This window comes from Narcine bancroftii, chromosome 4 (genome assembly GCF_036971445.1).
Source record: "Narcine bancroftii isolate sNarBan1 chromosome 4, sNarBan1.hap1, whole genome shotgun sequence".
Classification (NCBI taxonomy): Eukaryota; Metazoa; Chordata; class Chondrichthyes; order Torpediniformes; family Narcinidae; genus Narcine; species Narcine bancroftii.
Window position 1 is genome coordinate 103,973,507 of NC_091472.1, and position 16,695 is coordinate 103,990,201.

A 16,695-nucleotide genomic window follows, 5' to 3' on the forward strand; every position below is an offset into this window, starting at 1 on the left:
ACTCAGTGGGTCGAGCAGTTTCTGAGGGAAGGAAAGGAATTGTCACATTTCCGGTCGAGACTGTCTCATACTCCAGAGCGCTTCTTTGCTTGTGAAGTGCATTGGATAATCTCGAAGTTGTGAAAAATTCTATACCTGTACAATGTAATTCTTCTGCAGTTGTAATTCTATACACTTTGAATCATTCCTTTCTCATTTTGTACTCTTTAACCTGCTAAATCCAAAAGAAACTGATTCTAGTTTTAATGGCTGTAAAAGGGAGCTCTTAGTCAGCCATACTTTAACTTGCCTACACTCGTTTGATGCTCCTTTGATCAGGGGTTATACCTTACAACACACACGTGTGTTAACCAGATGATCAATGTAATGTTGTACACTTGTTGTTTCAGCTGATGAATTTCAGAGATGTTGTCTCACGGATACTGGGCCTGAATGTTAAAGCTCTTGCGCTTCCTGACTATGAAATAATAAAAAGACTTGAGAGGCTGGTCCAAGCTCACCATCCTTCAGCAGTAACTGCCCTGTGCCTCGAAAATTCAATGGATAAGCTGACCCAAGGCTATGAGGCAGGGTGTGAGGCGAGGCAAAGGTTGGCTGCCAGTCTGAGCCATCCTGGCCCCAAACCAGTGAGACCATTTCCCCCAAGAAGACTGAAGAGTGCCTCACCATGAGAAGCTTCTGCATCTGAGTTATTAGCAGCGACAGAACAAAAGTTATGCGTAGCCTGATTGAGTGGAGATGGACATTGTGCAATCTGACTGCAGATTACAACACCATGTCTTGTACAGTAGTGGTTATTCTCTCAGACCCAATGGACCCCCTGAAAAGTGCAATGACTATTTCAGGATCTCGCCACCTTCCTGGAACCCTCTGTTCCTGTGAGGACCTTCCATTTGGAAACTAACTGTAGTGCTGTTGGTGGTCCACAGAAGGTTGTGGGTATAAGCCTCATTCCAGTGTCTCGAGCACATCCTCTTGGACAAAGCTCCCAGCGTTGAACTCAGAAAATGCTGTAATGTTGAGTTTCCTTCTGTTTAACAAGTTATTACATTATCTCCTCAAAGGATATCATAGTTGTCCATCTCCACTCTGAAGAAGAGCTGGGGCTTTTGCCTAACTAATATCTGCCTTTCAGAGGAATCAGAAAAGCGAACTCTTCTTAAACCAGAAAAGTCGCCTGCTCTCGATCACTTAGGGAATTAAAGGAGGAAATTGCAAACCCTAGCCAGTCTTCCAAATATCTCGAGGTACAAGAGGACCGGAACATTTCAAATGTTACACCAATATTCTACCAGCAACAATTGGCCAGTGGTGGGCCAATTGTTCATGAACAACCGTAGCCGCCAGAGAAAATGGTAGAATCAGATATAGTTGAAATGTTTAAAAGACATTTTGGCCATTACATGATAGGAATGCTTCAAAGAGATGTGGGCCAAATGCAGTCAAGTGAGACCTTCTTAGGACGATAACTAGGTCATCATGATCAGGTTGGGCCAAAGGAGCTGTTTCCGTGCTGTAAAACTCTACGATTCATTGATTTTCTATGAATGGCCAGGGACAGAATTCTCCCTGTGATCACGTGGTGTTCCTCTCTGTGACATGCTGGTAGGTTAATTAGGTCCTCTACATGACCCCACAGAGTAGGTAAGTGATCAAATGAATCAAAGGGTAGTTGATGGGATTGTGAGAGAAAATAAGCTGCACGGTTGCAGGGGAATAGTAAGGGAGTGGTGAATTCCAGGGAAGCTATTAGTTCCGGGGTTCCCAACCTTTTTGTTTCTCTGTACCCCTTGGGGATTCTTATAGGTTCCCATGTACCCCCAAAAATTAAGGATAAAAAAACACGACATTGTGCAATCTGACTGCAGATTACAACACCATGTCTTGTACAGTAGTGGTTATTCTCTCAGACCCAATGTACCCCCTGAAAAGTGCAAATATACCACTGGGGGTACATGTACCCCAGGTTGGGAACCCCTGTATTAGACCAAGGAGATTGGAATAGGTTAGTGGATTGAGCAGACAGGTGACATGATATTAAATGCAGAAAAATGTGAAGGGTTTTGGTTGATCAAGTATGGAGAAGTAAGATGTAACTGAGGGTCTGGTTTTAATAGGATTTACAGAGATACAGAGACTTGCATATATATGGGCATAGTTCATTGGAAGTGGCTGGGAGGGTTGTGAAAGTGAATAAAAGTGCACAAGAAATCCTGGACTGTATACATAGACTTGGATGGCGTGGAACTTGGCAAAAAACTCAGATGGAATAAGGAGTCCTGCTCTGGATGCTGCACTTTTGGAAAGATGTGAAGGACTTGGAGAAGATACAGAGATTTGCTGGATTGATTGCAACGAATGAGGGGTTTCTGTTCTTGGAATGTCTGGAGATGTTGGAGTTGAGAAAGTTAACCTCTTCGTTACTGCTAGGAAAGCAGTTAGCACAAGAGTGCCAGCGACCTGGGTCTGTAAAAAGTTTGTATGTTCTCCTTGTGTCTGGTTTCTTCTCACCCTTCAAAACATATGGAGATTGTACTTTAATTGGTGTATTTGAGGGTACAGGCTTGTGGGCCAGAAGGGCCTGTTGACATGCTGCATTTTTAAATTTAAAACAAATTAAGATCTGATGATGATATTATTTTAAATCTTGATTGGGCAAGATAGGCCAGATAAAGATTATTCCTATTGTCTTGGGGTGGTGGGGTGGGGGGGGTGGTCAAGATTCAGGCAACATTGAGTGATTGGCTTGAAAGGAGGAAGTTTTTTTAGGCAGCTCATGCTAAGTTTGGATTGCGCTGTCATGGCTGTGATAAGGTAGTCATGGAATAGAAAAGAGTAATGGATATGTGAGAGAAAGGTAGGAACAAGCAGCATTGTAAGGATGGGGCAAGGAGAGGTCTGGCTTGATTGTGGTAGCATAAACCTGGTTATGAATGATGGGTCAAATGCCCTCTTTCCATCCTGTAACTTTCCTTCAAGCCTGTGCATTATGCAAAGTTCAGGAAAAAGGCTGAGCTTCTGGATCCTACAATCCAGCTGCAGGAACGTTACTGGGCAGAAGATACAACAGGTTAGCTGACAGAATAATTTTGCATCTCCTTATCCATGAGTGCATATAGAGTTGACCAGAGCAAGCTGCGATGGCTCCAACCACAGCACCAGGTTCCATGAAAATATTGTGCTACCCAGCCAGATATCAATGCAAGTCATCCAATGCCATAAGCTTAAACTCCATAATCTTGTGCTTAAATCCCACCTGGGATCACTACTGAAGTAATCACTAGTCCACAAGCCACTGAATCTCTCTCCAGTCCTGCCCCAGTGATCTTTTGTGCATCCTTTCATCACACCTCTAATGTTCAGCCAAGCCCTCTTTCCCTGAAATCTCCAGCCTGGTTGGCATGTGGGCCCTCTGCTCTCCCAGTTTCAGGATTGGCTAACCTTTCTTGGAGAGATCCTGGGCTTTCTTTCTTCCTAACGTGCCTAACATGCACTGACCACATTGCGATGCTGGTGAGAAACTCACTGAAATAACACAGGGAAAGAATGAAAGGAAGAGAGGTGCTTATGCGTCTCAAGTGCAGTTGAAAATTGCTGACTGAATCAATTTTAGGCATTTATACCTGCTGCTGGGACACCCGATTTTTGTGGCTGCATGGATTTATTAGTGAAAAATGTTTGCTACTTCCAGTTTATTGATAAATAGTAGAATATCAAGGTGAGAAATACATTGATATTGGTGTATATATGGACTTTCAAAAAGCATTTGATAAGGTGCTGTGTGAATAAGTAGGTTAGTGGCATCGGGTTTAAGAGCACGGAAACAGGCCCTTCAAAGCATCTTATCAGAACAGGTGATCCTGTGCCATCCCCTTTCTGAATCAAGGGCTGCTGAATCTGGAGGTGTGGAGTGAATCCTGAGACGTCATTGGGTGTAAAGGGCTTGCCTCGCACCCACCACCTCCCCACAGACAAGGCTTGCAGAAGAGGCTGCATTGTCTTGTACCACTGGCTGAGATTTTTGAGGTTTACCCCTTGTCCAGGTAGGTGTCCTGACATTACCCATTGTCCCCCTTCAGTTCCCTTATGCCACATCTGCTCAATGCCACTCCCATTATTACTCCATTGCCTCCCCCCCCCCCCAAATGGTGATTACCCTTCCTGAATCATTTCTTCCATGCCATTGGCAGAGTGCAGAGGAGGGACTGAGCTTCCTTGAGTGTAATGCTGTGTAGAACATTGTAGGCCACCCAACAATGGACATTCACACTGAATGATGAGCCACAGTTCGGCGTTTCTCGACTCACAAAGGGTGCAGCAAAGCCATAAGAAATCTTGCAGGTGGCTCCCTGTAGAAGCAGGTCAGGTATTGAAGTGGCAAACATCAATGTTACTCTGACCTCAAGATCAAGATTCCTTTATAGTTATGAACAAAATACACCTTTATTTTCCTTAGGGTTTTGACTTGGAGAATGGTTGGACAAGTGTTGCAAAGGGTGAGAAGTTGATTTAGTTAGTGAGGTCTGTGTACAGGAAACTGAGTTCAGGTTTAAACCAGGGAGATATCGGGATTGGAGGCAGGGACTATTTTCCTATGGACCAATGAAACAGTTTGATCACCAATCCTTTTTTTGAATTCGTCCATACACATTAATATCCAAAGAAGAACTTCATCCCTAATTCCCTTAAGAAAGAGTCCTGCAAGGGAGATAGTAAGTACAGAAAAGGAATTAGTAAAAAGGGATGATATAATGAAAAGGAGAGAATTGGCGGACAAAAAAAATTAAATACAAAACATTACAAACGTACAAGGTGGAGAAAAACATAATGAAATCAAAGCAAAAGTTTTACGAACAAGGAGAAAAAAACACATAAAATATTAGCCTGTCAACTTAAAACAGAACAAGCTAAAAGAACGATACTGGCATCAAGGAAAAAAGACAAACAAATTACATATAACCCAACAGAGATTAATGAAAACTTTAAGGAATTTTATGAATAATTATACCAAACTGAGAACAAGGGGAAAGATGATAAAATAGAGGAATTTTTAGCTAAAATTGAACTGCTGAAATTGCAAGAAGAGGAACAAAACAAACTAATAAAACCATTTGAAATAGAGGAAGTACAGGATATATTAAAAAAACTGCCGAACAATAAAACACCAGGAGAGGATGGATTTCCAATAGAATTTTATGAAACATTTAAAGAGTTATTAATTCCTCCTCTCCTAGAAGTATTGAACCAGATAGAAGAAAAACAAAATTTTCCAGATTCATGTAAGACAGCAATAATTACAGTAATACCAAAGACGGAGAAGGATCCATTAACACCAGCATCATATAGACCAATATTTCGACTTAACTCAGATTATAAGATAATAGTGAAATTATTAGCAAATAGATTGGCCGATTGTGTACCAAAAATAGTAAAACAAGACCAAACTGGATTTATTAAGAAAAGACAAACAGCAGATAATGTCTATAAACTTATTAATCTAATTCATGCAGTTCAAGGAAATAAGAAACCAACAGTGGCTATTGCTTTAGACGCAGAAAAAGCCATTGACAGAGTAGAGTGGAACGACTTATTTAAAGTATTACAGAAGTTCAATCTACCAGAAAAATACATAAATTGGATTAAAGCATTGTATAATGGACCGTTGACAAAGGTAGCAGTAAATGGATATGTATTGAATCAATTTAAATTAAGTAGGTCAACTTGACAGGGATGTCATTGTTCGCCTTAGCAATAGAACCTTTGGCAGAACTGATAAGAATAGAAAATAAAATAAAAGGGATAAAAATAAAGGAGGAGTATTATTTGCAGATGACATCATAGTATACCTAACAGAACCAAAGGTATCAGTAAAATAATTACATAAGAAATTGAAGGAATATGGAGAGATATCGGGGCACAAGATCAACACAAATAAAAGTGAAATGATGCCAATGAGTAATGCAGACTATACAGAATTTAAAAAGGAATCACCATTTAAATGGCAAGCACAAGCAATCCGATACCTAGGGATCAGGTTAGATAATAACTTAAGCCACTTGTACAAACTAAGTTATCAGCCACTAATAAAGAAATTGCAGGAAGACTTAGAACATAGGAAAGAATTTCCGCTAACGTTGATAGGGAGGGTAAACTGCATTAAAACTAACATGTTCCCAAGGATACAATACTTATTTCAAATGTTACCAATTTCCTTAACAGAATTTTTTTTAATGAACTAAATAAAATAATAAGGAAATTCTTGTGGAAACTGAGGGTAGCATTAGATAAATTAACAGAGAGGTATAACCAAGGTGGTTTGCAGTTACCAAACTTTAAAAATTGAAGTATTTATCAGATTTTTACCAGACAAGGGAAAAACCAGACTGGACAAAGATAGAACTAGATAAAATAGGGGAGAAGGTACCGGAACATATACTTTATAAGTGGGATGAAAATCTGGTGCAATATAAAAACTCATCACTACTGCATCATTTACTTAATACATGGAAGAAGATCCACTTAGAAAAGAAAAAAAAAACAAACGATCAAATACCAAAATTACTATTGACGCAAAATCCGCGAATCCCTTTTACAATAGACAACTTTTCCTTTAGAGAATGGGAGAGAAAAGGAATCAAAAGAATAGAAAACTTTTTTGGGAAATAATATATTAACATTTGAACAGTTGAAGTACAAATATGGAATAACTCATGGTACAATGTTTCCACATCATCAATTGAAAGCTTATTTAAAGGATAAATTGGGAAACAGACTGAGATTACCGGAAGGAAGCAGCTTTGAATATGTGATTACAGACACAATGATAATTAAAAGATTTATAATGATCATGTACATTAAGCTGCAAGATAAGGAAAATGAAATAAACTATAAACCTAAGCAGAAGTGGGAAAAGGATCTAAACATAAAGATAAAAAATGAAGTTTGGGGAAAGTTATGTTCTGGAACTATGAAGAATACAATAAACACAAGGTTATGCATGATACAGTATAATTGGTTACACAGGGTACATATTACTCCTCAAAAATTAAAAAAAATGGGATTCAACATTATCAGATAAATTTCACTGCAAGAAGGAAATGGGAACAACATTACATGCAACTTGGGCATGTATGAAAGTGAATACATTTTGGGAAGAACTAAATCAGATACTAAATAAAATTACAAAAATTTACATATCAAAAAAACCAGAGATATTTCTTTTAAGTAACATAAGAAGTAGAGAATTAGGCCTCAAATTGGATAAAGTGCAAAAAAAATTCATTATGATAGCCTTAGCGATAGCAAAAAGATGTATAATGTCAACTTGGAAAATGGAAGAGAGCCTGAGAGTACAGCAATGGTACATGGAAATGAGAGAGAGAGCTTGCCTATGGCTCCATCCCCTAGAATGAGAATGAAAATGATAAGTAGACAAAATGACTAGATTCAGCGTGTAATAAATAGATGATGGATTTTTCTTGTTTATTTTCCTTTGTGTGAAGATATTGTATATGTGGAATATTTATGGGTTTTGGAGGGGGGTGGGTATAGGGGAGGGAGGGAAAGGGGGGAAAAAAAGGGAGAAAAGACCACTGTGTAAATTTAATGAAAAACGTTTGTATATATTTTGGTTGATATGGTTCATGGTGTGAAAAATAAAAATAAAATATATAAAAAAAGAGTCCTTTAATTAATTTCATGAATTGTGCAACAGTATTTCTAATACTAAAAATAATTTTTTAAAAATTCACCTGATATAATGCAGAAAAACATGGTGCAGCTGGCTGTTTAAGGCTGCAGAGTCTCAAGTTGAAAACAACAGCAGATGGGGAGATAGGGTAAAATGAGGAGATGTATGAAAGTCTGGGGACAATTGAGATCAGTCATTAATCTCGGAATGCGAATGTGTCCAGGACTGTAGAATAATAATGATGCATCTTTCAGGTGCATTTTAACCTCGAATCTTCATCTGCAACAAAAAAAAAATCAGTGTTACCTTCTAACCTTGATGGTGGTCAGGTCCTGAACTCCCTCTGTGATTTTAGCAGGTACCCAAGAACATGGCAGGAACTCTAACTCTAGTGTGGTAGTTCTAAATTTCTTCCTTCTTGCCTTGCTAAAATCACTGCAATTATTACTCTAGGCTCAGAAAATTATATATTTTCAATTAAACCTCGTTTGCCTGTGGGAGAAATTGTCATTTTAGACTTCCCTTATAGTTGTGATTTTTATTTGATAATTGATTTTCATTCACTTGATTATGATAATTACCGGTATGCATTTAAAAAATATTGAGCACATTCCTGAAATCTAGATACAATTTACTTAAAGTACATAAAATAATAATTCTCCTTATTCAGTCATTTAAAACAAATTAAGGAAGCAGCTAATATAACCCTGAATGATTGGAGACCACAGTCAGGGAACATGTGAATATAACCTGATCCTTCCACACAACTACCTCCAAGTGAGACCCCATTGCAGGAAATGGATGAGCATGCAACTATTATTTTACAGAATGGCCTAAGTTACTTTATATTTGGATTATTTTAGTCTCTTTAATATTTCAGGTGCCATTCATGTAGTTGTATTCATAGGAGTACAGGAGTGTTGAATTGGGCTTCATGATGCAGTAAATGAGGTGACTAACATTTTGGTTTATCTAGCTCTAATAATGTTTTTGAACATAAACAGTGACTACAGGAGTAAAATGCATATCACCAAATACATCACAGGGGCGTCACGATTGGTGTAGCGGTTAGCGCAATGCCTTTACGGCACCAGTGATCAGGACCAGGGTTTGAATCCCATGCTGTCTGCGAGGGGTTTGTATGTTCTCCCCATGTCAGTGTGGGTTTTCCCCAGGTCCTCCGGTTTCCTCCCACCATTCAAAACGTGCTGGGGGTAATTGGGTATAAATTGAGCGGCACAGTATCGTGGACCAAAATGAACTCTTACAGTGCTGTATGTCTAAAATTAAAAATTAAAAAAAAATTAAATCAGCTTAATGGAGTCTACAGATCTACAAGAATCTACAGATCTACAAAAGTACACAGTCTACAAGAAAGTCTTCAGATACCGGGGTCAAGTGCAACACAAAATGTGGTGGAGAAACTCAGCAAGTCATGGGACATCCATAGGAAGTAAAAGATAACCAACATTTTGGGCCTGGCTCTTTGTCAGGAACAAACAAAACCAGACAGGTGCCTGAATAAACAAAGTGGGGGGGGGAGAGGTCTTCAGAGAGGAACACAGGCAAAGAGGTGGATACAAGTGGGAGAAACACTAGGTGGATACATTACCCCCTGCTTGTACACACCTATGATATTTGTGTGCATAAATCACAAAATTTTGGTTTGCAAGGGCAACAAGTTAGTAAGAAGGCAAATGGGATGTTGGCTTTCATTCCCAGAAGGATTGAATTTAAGAGCAGGAAGGTTCTGCTGCAACTGTACAGGGTGGTGAGACTGCACCTGGAGTACTGTGTGCAATTCTGGTCTCCTGACTTGAGAAAGTTCACAGGTTGATTCCAGAAATGAGAGCATTAGCTGATGAGGAGAGATTAAGTCACTTGGGACAATATTCATTCGAGTTTAATAGGATAGGGGGATCTTTAGTAATGTAAAATTATAAAAGGAATCGATAAGATAAAAGCAGGGAGGTTGTTTCCAATGGCAGGTGAGACGACAATTGGGGGATGTAGTCTCAAGATTCAGGGCATAGATTTAGGATGGAGATGAGGGGGACCTATTTCTCCCAGGGAGGAGTGACTCTGTGGAATTCTCTGCCCAAAGAAGCAGAAGAGGCTGCCTCATTAAATATTTTTAGGACGCAGAGTTTTTCACATTAGGCGAATTAAGGGTTATGGGAAACAGGCAGGTAAATGGAACTGAATCCAAGCTCAGATTAGCCATGATTTTATTGAATGGTGGAGCATGCTTGACAGACCTTAAGCAATCCCTTACTAATCACACAGAGCCCCCATGGCATAGGGATTACTTAAAGAGGTATGTGAGTAGGAAGAAAATGTTTGAGAACCACTCTAGATAGAGTAAATGTAGTTAGGCTTTTTCCACTGAGGGTAGGTGAGAAACAAAGCAGAGGAGATGGGTTAAGGGTGAAAAGCAAAATGTTTAGGGGGAACACGAGGGGGAACTTCACACAGAGAGTGATGGGAGTGTGGAACAAGCTGCCAGCAAGTGGTGAATACAGGCTCAGTTTTAATCTTTGAGAAGAATTTGGACAGGTACAGTACATAGATTTGAAGGGTATAGAGGGCTATGGCCAGGGTGCAAGTCAGTGTGACTAGACAGAAAATGGGATGGCACAGACTAGAAGGGCTGAAGGGGCCTGTTTCTTTGCTGCAATGTTCTATGGTTCTAAGAATAACAAAGAAGCAGTATTGATCTACTGGAGAAATAGATATACCTCTTCAGACCAAAGCTCTGCTTCCCTTTCCACAGATGCTTCCTGACCCACTGATTGTTACCGGCATTTTCTGTTTTTATTTCACATTTCCAGCATTAGCAATTTTTGATTTTTGAAAACATTGATTGACAGAATGTTTCATACAGGACAATATATTCTTTCTGCTTTGCTTTCCTGTTGAATATGTAAGGCAAGTGAGAAGAGATCTCAGTTTTGATTATTGCCTGTGGGCTAGTGCCTGCTCTAGACATATTATGTTTTTTTACACAGCTACTGTGTTCCAGAAAATTATTCCCATTTTCCCAGAATTCATGCTGTGTAAAAAACTTGGAACAGGAATGAGGTTGTCAATCCTGTTCCAACATTGTACCTTCTAGACCCCTTGCCAATGTCCGGAAATGCCTGCACTCTAAAGTGAACTGCAGGCATACCGTGAATAATAGGCTAATGAATAGGACATCGCTGCAATGGTGTGGTGAGTCCTGCCTCTTTACTAACCACACTTTCAGTATACTGTCCAAACTCACATAAAGAAATGTAAATTTGGAGTTTTGGTCATTTATGTGTGAACGAGCAATGCAGAGATTTCGGTCATTCTTCAGACTGGTAAAATCACGCAAAGTCTAACTAAAATACACAAATGACTGAAGAATGAGCTCCATCTTTGTCTGCTGCATTGTGTAGGGAATGGCAGTGCGGTACAGTACATGATGTTCCATAATGTTCCATAATGAATGAAGTCAGGGTCCATTACATTTTGTTTGTTCAGCTGGAATGCCAAAGCACCTTGTGCGCCAAGTTCCAGAGATTCCTTTGAAGTGTGGAATTGACGAGCAGGAATCATTGCTGGCAGGTTAATTTTGCCGTGAAGTATAATGGTGAACCTTGGCCACAGGAGGCGATTGTCAGCAAGATTGATCTTTAGACCACGCAGCGTTATGGTTGAGACAGATGCTTTACGATCATTTTGTGCAGGAGGGTGCCTTTGCACATGCTCCTTAACTCTGGGTTCTCTGCAGTGAAAACATAATCAAACGTTCAAAGGCTTGTGTGTCTCTGTAGTTCCCACACATTCCGACATGCTGTACCTCAAAGGCAAGTAAACTCTAAGAGCCATTTCTAAGCACATAACTTATTGTGAGATCACTATACTCCTTTGAGAAGTTGGAACCTAATTAAAAGTCTGAATTGATTTTTTTTCTTCACACCTATACCTTTTGATTAGCGCATATGAATTTTTTTTAGCTTTCAGTGTTTGATGTAAAACAATACCCAGGTTCCTCTGAACAATATTTTTCAATCTCTCACCATTTTGCAAAGTACTTCATCTATGTTTTTCCCACCCAAGTGATGCTCCCATGTTTCTTCAGTACTTTCCATCTGTCACATCCTTGTCACTTGCTCCAGACTAGCTTTATCCCCTCAAAGCCCCTCTGTGTCCCCTTCACCACCAGTGCTGGCAATAGTGTTGTGTCTTTGGCCAACTAGGCACTATTATTAGGGGTTCTTACTACAATCACAGAATCTAAAGACATTCCTGTTTCACGTCCCTAGGTGATATTACGCTTTGTCTCCTCATCCAACCCATGGATGTAGATTGTGAATAGCCTACAACTCAAATGACCCTCTTATTCCCACTCTGTTTTTTCCCCATTAACGAAACCTCTCTCCACATCTGTACATTACCCCAATCAAAAATGCTCTAATGTTGCTAAGTAATCTCTTGAGAGTAACTTTATCAAAGACCTTCTGGATGTCCGAATACACTATGTCTACTGTTTCTCCCTTATCCATTCTGCTAGTTACAACCTCAAGAAACACTCATAGATACATTTTCCTTTCATATATCCAAGTTCACTTTGTCCACTTTCATTTTAGGTCAACTGCACCATACCTCTCTCCATCCTTCAATAAGTTTTCATGTCGCACTTTTCACTTGATGGCGATCAGTGCATCCAGAATCTCCACAACCACCTCTTCACACCCAGGTCATCAGTATGGCATGAAATGTAAAGTGGCCCCTTCCCTCACTGCTCCTCAACCTAGAATTCTGTGAATTCTTTCTTTCTCACTGTGAATGTTTCTATAATGACTTCTTCTTGTGGGAATAACCCTGCCTTTGCTGTAGATTCAGTTGTTTTAATTTTGCTATAGGCTATTCAATATGATCAATGACATTGTGAGGGGGGAGGGGGGTAAGAACCTATCTGACAAGGGGCCTATTTGTCAAATCTGTAGGCTGGATCCCTTCATCTCACTGAGATCAATGGGTCCTTGGCCACTGTTGAGTCAGGAAAGTGGAAACTCCCAATAGAGGGTAAATTCAAGTCCCTCTCTGTGGACAGTCCATGAGTATCATTGACTTGGGGAAGTAGGTGGAAGATCAGCCCAAGGCCATCCAAAGAACATCACCCTGATTGGGACCTCATGGATTGGGCGGGGAATATTGTGCATGAAACGCAAAAGTCAGGGTTGCAGGTGCAACAGGTAATCAAGAAGGCAAATGAGATGTTGTCCTTCATTGTTGGAGGGATTGAATTTAAGAGCAGGAAGGATATGCTGTAAGGGTACTGGTGATGCTGCACATGGAGTACTGTACGCAGTACTGGTCTTCTTACTTGAGGAAGAGTAGACTGGCTTTAGAGGTGGTGCAGAGGAGGCTTGCCAAGTTGATTCTGGAGATGAGAGGTTTAACCTATGTGGTGATACTACTGAGATGCTGTTATGCTGTTGGTACTGTGTCTCTATGTATGGCTGGCCCACCTCCTCCCTGTAACTCCTCCCTCTGGAATTCCCCAATAAAGGTGTTTTTGCTTTAGTCCCTCCCTCAGTAGGAATCCTGGAATCAGGCCAGCAACAGGAGAATGTGTCCAGTCTTATAGTAATAAAAGCCTGTCATGAAGTAACTCCAGTAACTATTGATAGTATTTCAATTTTATTACCATCAAGTTTTTTTTTTACCGCAATGGACAAGTTGCTGAGGCCGGACAAGCTAGACATTGATCTGCAATCGCCCGAAGCCCGAGACTGATTCAAGCTCTGGCTACTCTGTTTCAACAACTTTCTGCATGCCTTCGCTCAAGTCGTGGGATCCGATGACAACAAGCTATGCATGCAATGGTCACAGGTCGGCCACTGCGCCTACGGATCATCATGGGCTGCAAGACATACGAGGAGGCCATGAACAAGCCCCAAAGCCAGTACAGGCCCAGGATGAACATGGCCTATGCCAGGCATCTGGCCACCTGAAGCAATAACCCGGTGAACCCTTCGAGGAATACTTTTGGGTCCTGCGCATACTTGGGCGAGCCTGCGGCTGCAGGGATGTTACTGCCGAGGTCTACACAGATGAACTTGTTTGGGACAGCTGCGTAGCAAGCATCTGATCAGACTATATCTGCCAGCAGCTACTGGAACTGGATGAACTGACCTTGCAGAGGGCCTTCAAAGTGACCAAAACGTTGGATGTAGCCCTCTGTGACATGAACTAGTTCTCCTCCGACAACATTACCGCCTCGTTGGGAACGTGGCAGCTGCTAACTTGGGGTCCCAGGCCGTCTCCACGCAGTGACGCCCTGACTTCACTTCTGCCGCCAAACACCCGAAGTGCTACTTCTGTAGCCTACAGAAATATCCCCGGAAGTGCTGCCTAGCTAAGGAAGCAGTGTGCTCAGGATGTAGGAAGAACAGACACTATGCCAAAGTCTGTACTTCCAGACCTTCCCCTCTCCCTAGCAGCACCATTTGCGGGCAGTGGGGGCAGTCACCATCTTGGCCAGCATCATTCCCAGCGTCACTTATGCCCTCGAGTGATTACACCATATGCATGCCAAGGAGGCCACCATCTTGGTCAGCGTCATTCCGGCGACACTTCCACCCCTGAATGACAACACTACATGCAGGTAAACGGGAGGCCATCTTGGCTGAAATCACTTCCGCCCCCCCCACCCCCCACCCACCCCCCCGAACAATAGCATCAGGTGCTTGCCACGGAGTCCATCATCTCACCTGCCCGGGTTGCGCACACCATCTTACTGGTCTGAATCAGACAGCGACTTTGACATTGACTGGGTATTGGCATCGATTGTACTCGACCGGGTCAGCCCCACCAGCTCGCCTGTTCAATGATGGAGGTCAAGGTAAATGGCCATCCCACTGATTGTCTATTCAACAGTGGGAGCACAAAGAACTCTGTGCATCACGACACCGTGCAGACCTATTCTCTCGCAGCGAGCCTGGTGAGTTGCAAGATCTCCATGGGCTCCAGGTTCCAGTCAGCTGAGATTTGTGGCTATTGCTTGGTGATGCTGACTGTACACGGCACAACCTATGAAAACTTTAAACTGTTAGTAATGCCACAGTGGTACGTGCCTGTGATACTGTGGTTGGGGGACTTCCAGTGCCACCTCAAGAGCATCACTGTGGTTTGATAGGCCCCATCCCCCCCCTCATGGTCCAAAACCATCAATTTTTAAACTGCCTGCCCTCCCCACTGCAAGTGACCAAGTGGCAAACCATGACCCGCCCACTGTATCCCACCTGTGGGCTGTCCACCCTACAGATACCTCCCCCTTCCCCTGTTTGCTAATCTCACCCCCAGCTGTAAGCCAGTCGCTACCAAGAGCAGGTGATACAGCACTGGGGACAGGGCATTCATTAGGTCGGAGATGCATCGGCCTCTGGTCGAGGGGGTAATTGAGGCGAGCTCTAACCCCTGGAGAGTCCAGGTCATGGTGGTCAAAAACAGGGAAAAACTCTGGATGGTGATCGATCACAGTCAAAACATCAACCGTTTCATGCAGCTGGATGCGTACCCTCTCCTCATATTGCCGTAGGGTTATCCAGATTGCCCAGTTTTCTCCACCATAGATTTAAAATCAGCATACCACCAGATTCCCATCCACCAGAGGACCACCAGTACACTGCATTCGAGGTGGATGGCTGCCACTACCACTTCCTATGAGTTCCCTTCAGAGTCACCAATGGTGTCTCTGTCTCTCAGAGAGAAATGGACCAGATGGTGGACCAGTACGAGCTCAAGGCCAGATTCCCCTATTTGGACAATGTCACCATCTGCAGCCATGACCTGCAGAACCACGACGCAAACTTAGAAAAATTCCTCCAAACGGCCAAGGCCGTCAATCTCACTTATAATAAAACAAATGTGTGTTGCACACATCACGCCTGGCCGTCCTTGGTTGCATCGTGGAACATGACTCATAGGTCCTGACCTCTACAACATGCACCCCTGATGCAGCTCCCACTCACTCACAACCAAAAGGCCCTGAAGAGGTGCCTGGGCTTCTTCTCATACTACACCCAGTGGGTCCCACGCAGTCAAGTCCTGACCCCTGGTGAAATCCACCTCCTTCCCCCTGTCAGTGGAGCTCAGGGGGCCTTCACCCACATCAAAGGAGACATCGCCAAGGCCATGATGCATGCCATGGATGAATCCACCCCGTTCCAGGTGGAGAGCGATGCCTCCGACATCACCCTAGATGCCACCCTTAACCAAGTGGGCAGACCCGTGCCGTTCTTCTCTTGCATCCTCCATGGTCCTGAAGTCCAGCACTCCTCTATCGAGGAGGAGACCCAGGCAATCGTTGAGGCAGTGTGACACTGGAGGCACCACATGGCTGGCAAACGATTTACCCTGCTGACTGACCAACGTGCAGTCGCTTTTATGTTTAATAATAAACAGTGGGGTAAGATCAAAAATGATAAGGTTCTGAAGTGGACAATATAACTGTGACATCTTATACCAGCCTAGGAAGCTCAACGAGCCTTCAGGTGCCCTGTCCCGGGGAACATGCGCCAGTTCACAGTCCAACCAACTCCATGATGACCTCTACCACCCTGGGGTCATCAGGCTTTTTCATTTCATCAAGGCCAGAAACCTTCCCTATTCCATCGATGATGTCAGGACGCTTACCAGAAACTGTCTGGTCTGTGCTGAGTGCAAGCCCCACTTCTACAAGCCTGACAAGTCACACCTGATCAAGGCCACCTGCCCCTTTGAAAGCTTGAGCTTGGACTTCAAGGGGCTCCTGCCCTCCTCAACGTAGTTGATGAGTACTCCCGATACCACTTTGCCATCCCCTGCCTGGACATGGCCACAGTCATGAAGGCACTGCACAGCATCTTTACCCTATTTGGGTACCTGAGCTACATCCACAGTGATTGGTGGGAGGGGTTCCTCTTTTATGGGTGATGAGCTGCAAAATTACCTTTTGGCGTGGAGCATCACCACCAGTAGAACCACCAGCT

The 16,695-nt window shown here is 42.5% G+C and overlaps 1 protein-coding gene and 1 long non-coding RNA gene across 4 annotated transcripts in view; one reads left to right on the forward strand and one right to left on the reverse strand.

Annotated features, from left to right (window-relative positions):
• The window catches only part of ccdc170 (coiled-coil domain containing 170), a 120,709-nt gene extending 113,175 nt beyond the window's left edge, over positions 1-7,534 (forward strand). For all 3 annotated transcript variants that reach the window (XM_069932320.1, XM_069932322.1, XM_069932321.1), the window contains one exon: positions 390-7,534. In XM_069932320.1, coding sequence (XP_069788421.1) covers positions 390-671 — 282 coding nt within the window. In that variant the 3' untranslated portion in view covers positions 672-7,534. The remainder of the gene's footprint in view (positions 1-389) is intronic.
• The window catches only part of LOC138760942 (uncharacterized), a 110,513-nt gene that overhangs the window by 7,415 nt on the left and 86,403 nt on the right, over positions 1-16,695 (reverse strand). The window contains exon 3 of the long non-coding RNA XR_011355985.1: positions 7,752-7,969. This is a non-coding gene — a long non-coding RNA (uncharacterized lncRNA). The remainder of the gene's footprint in view (positions 1-7,751; positions 7,970-16,695) is intronic.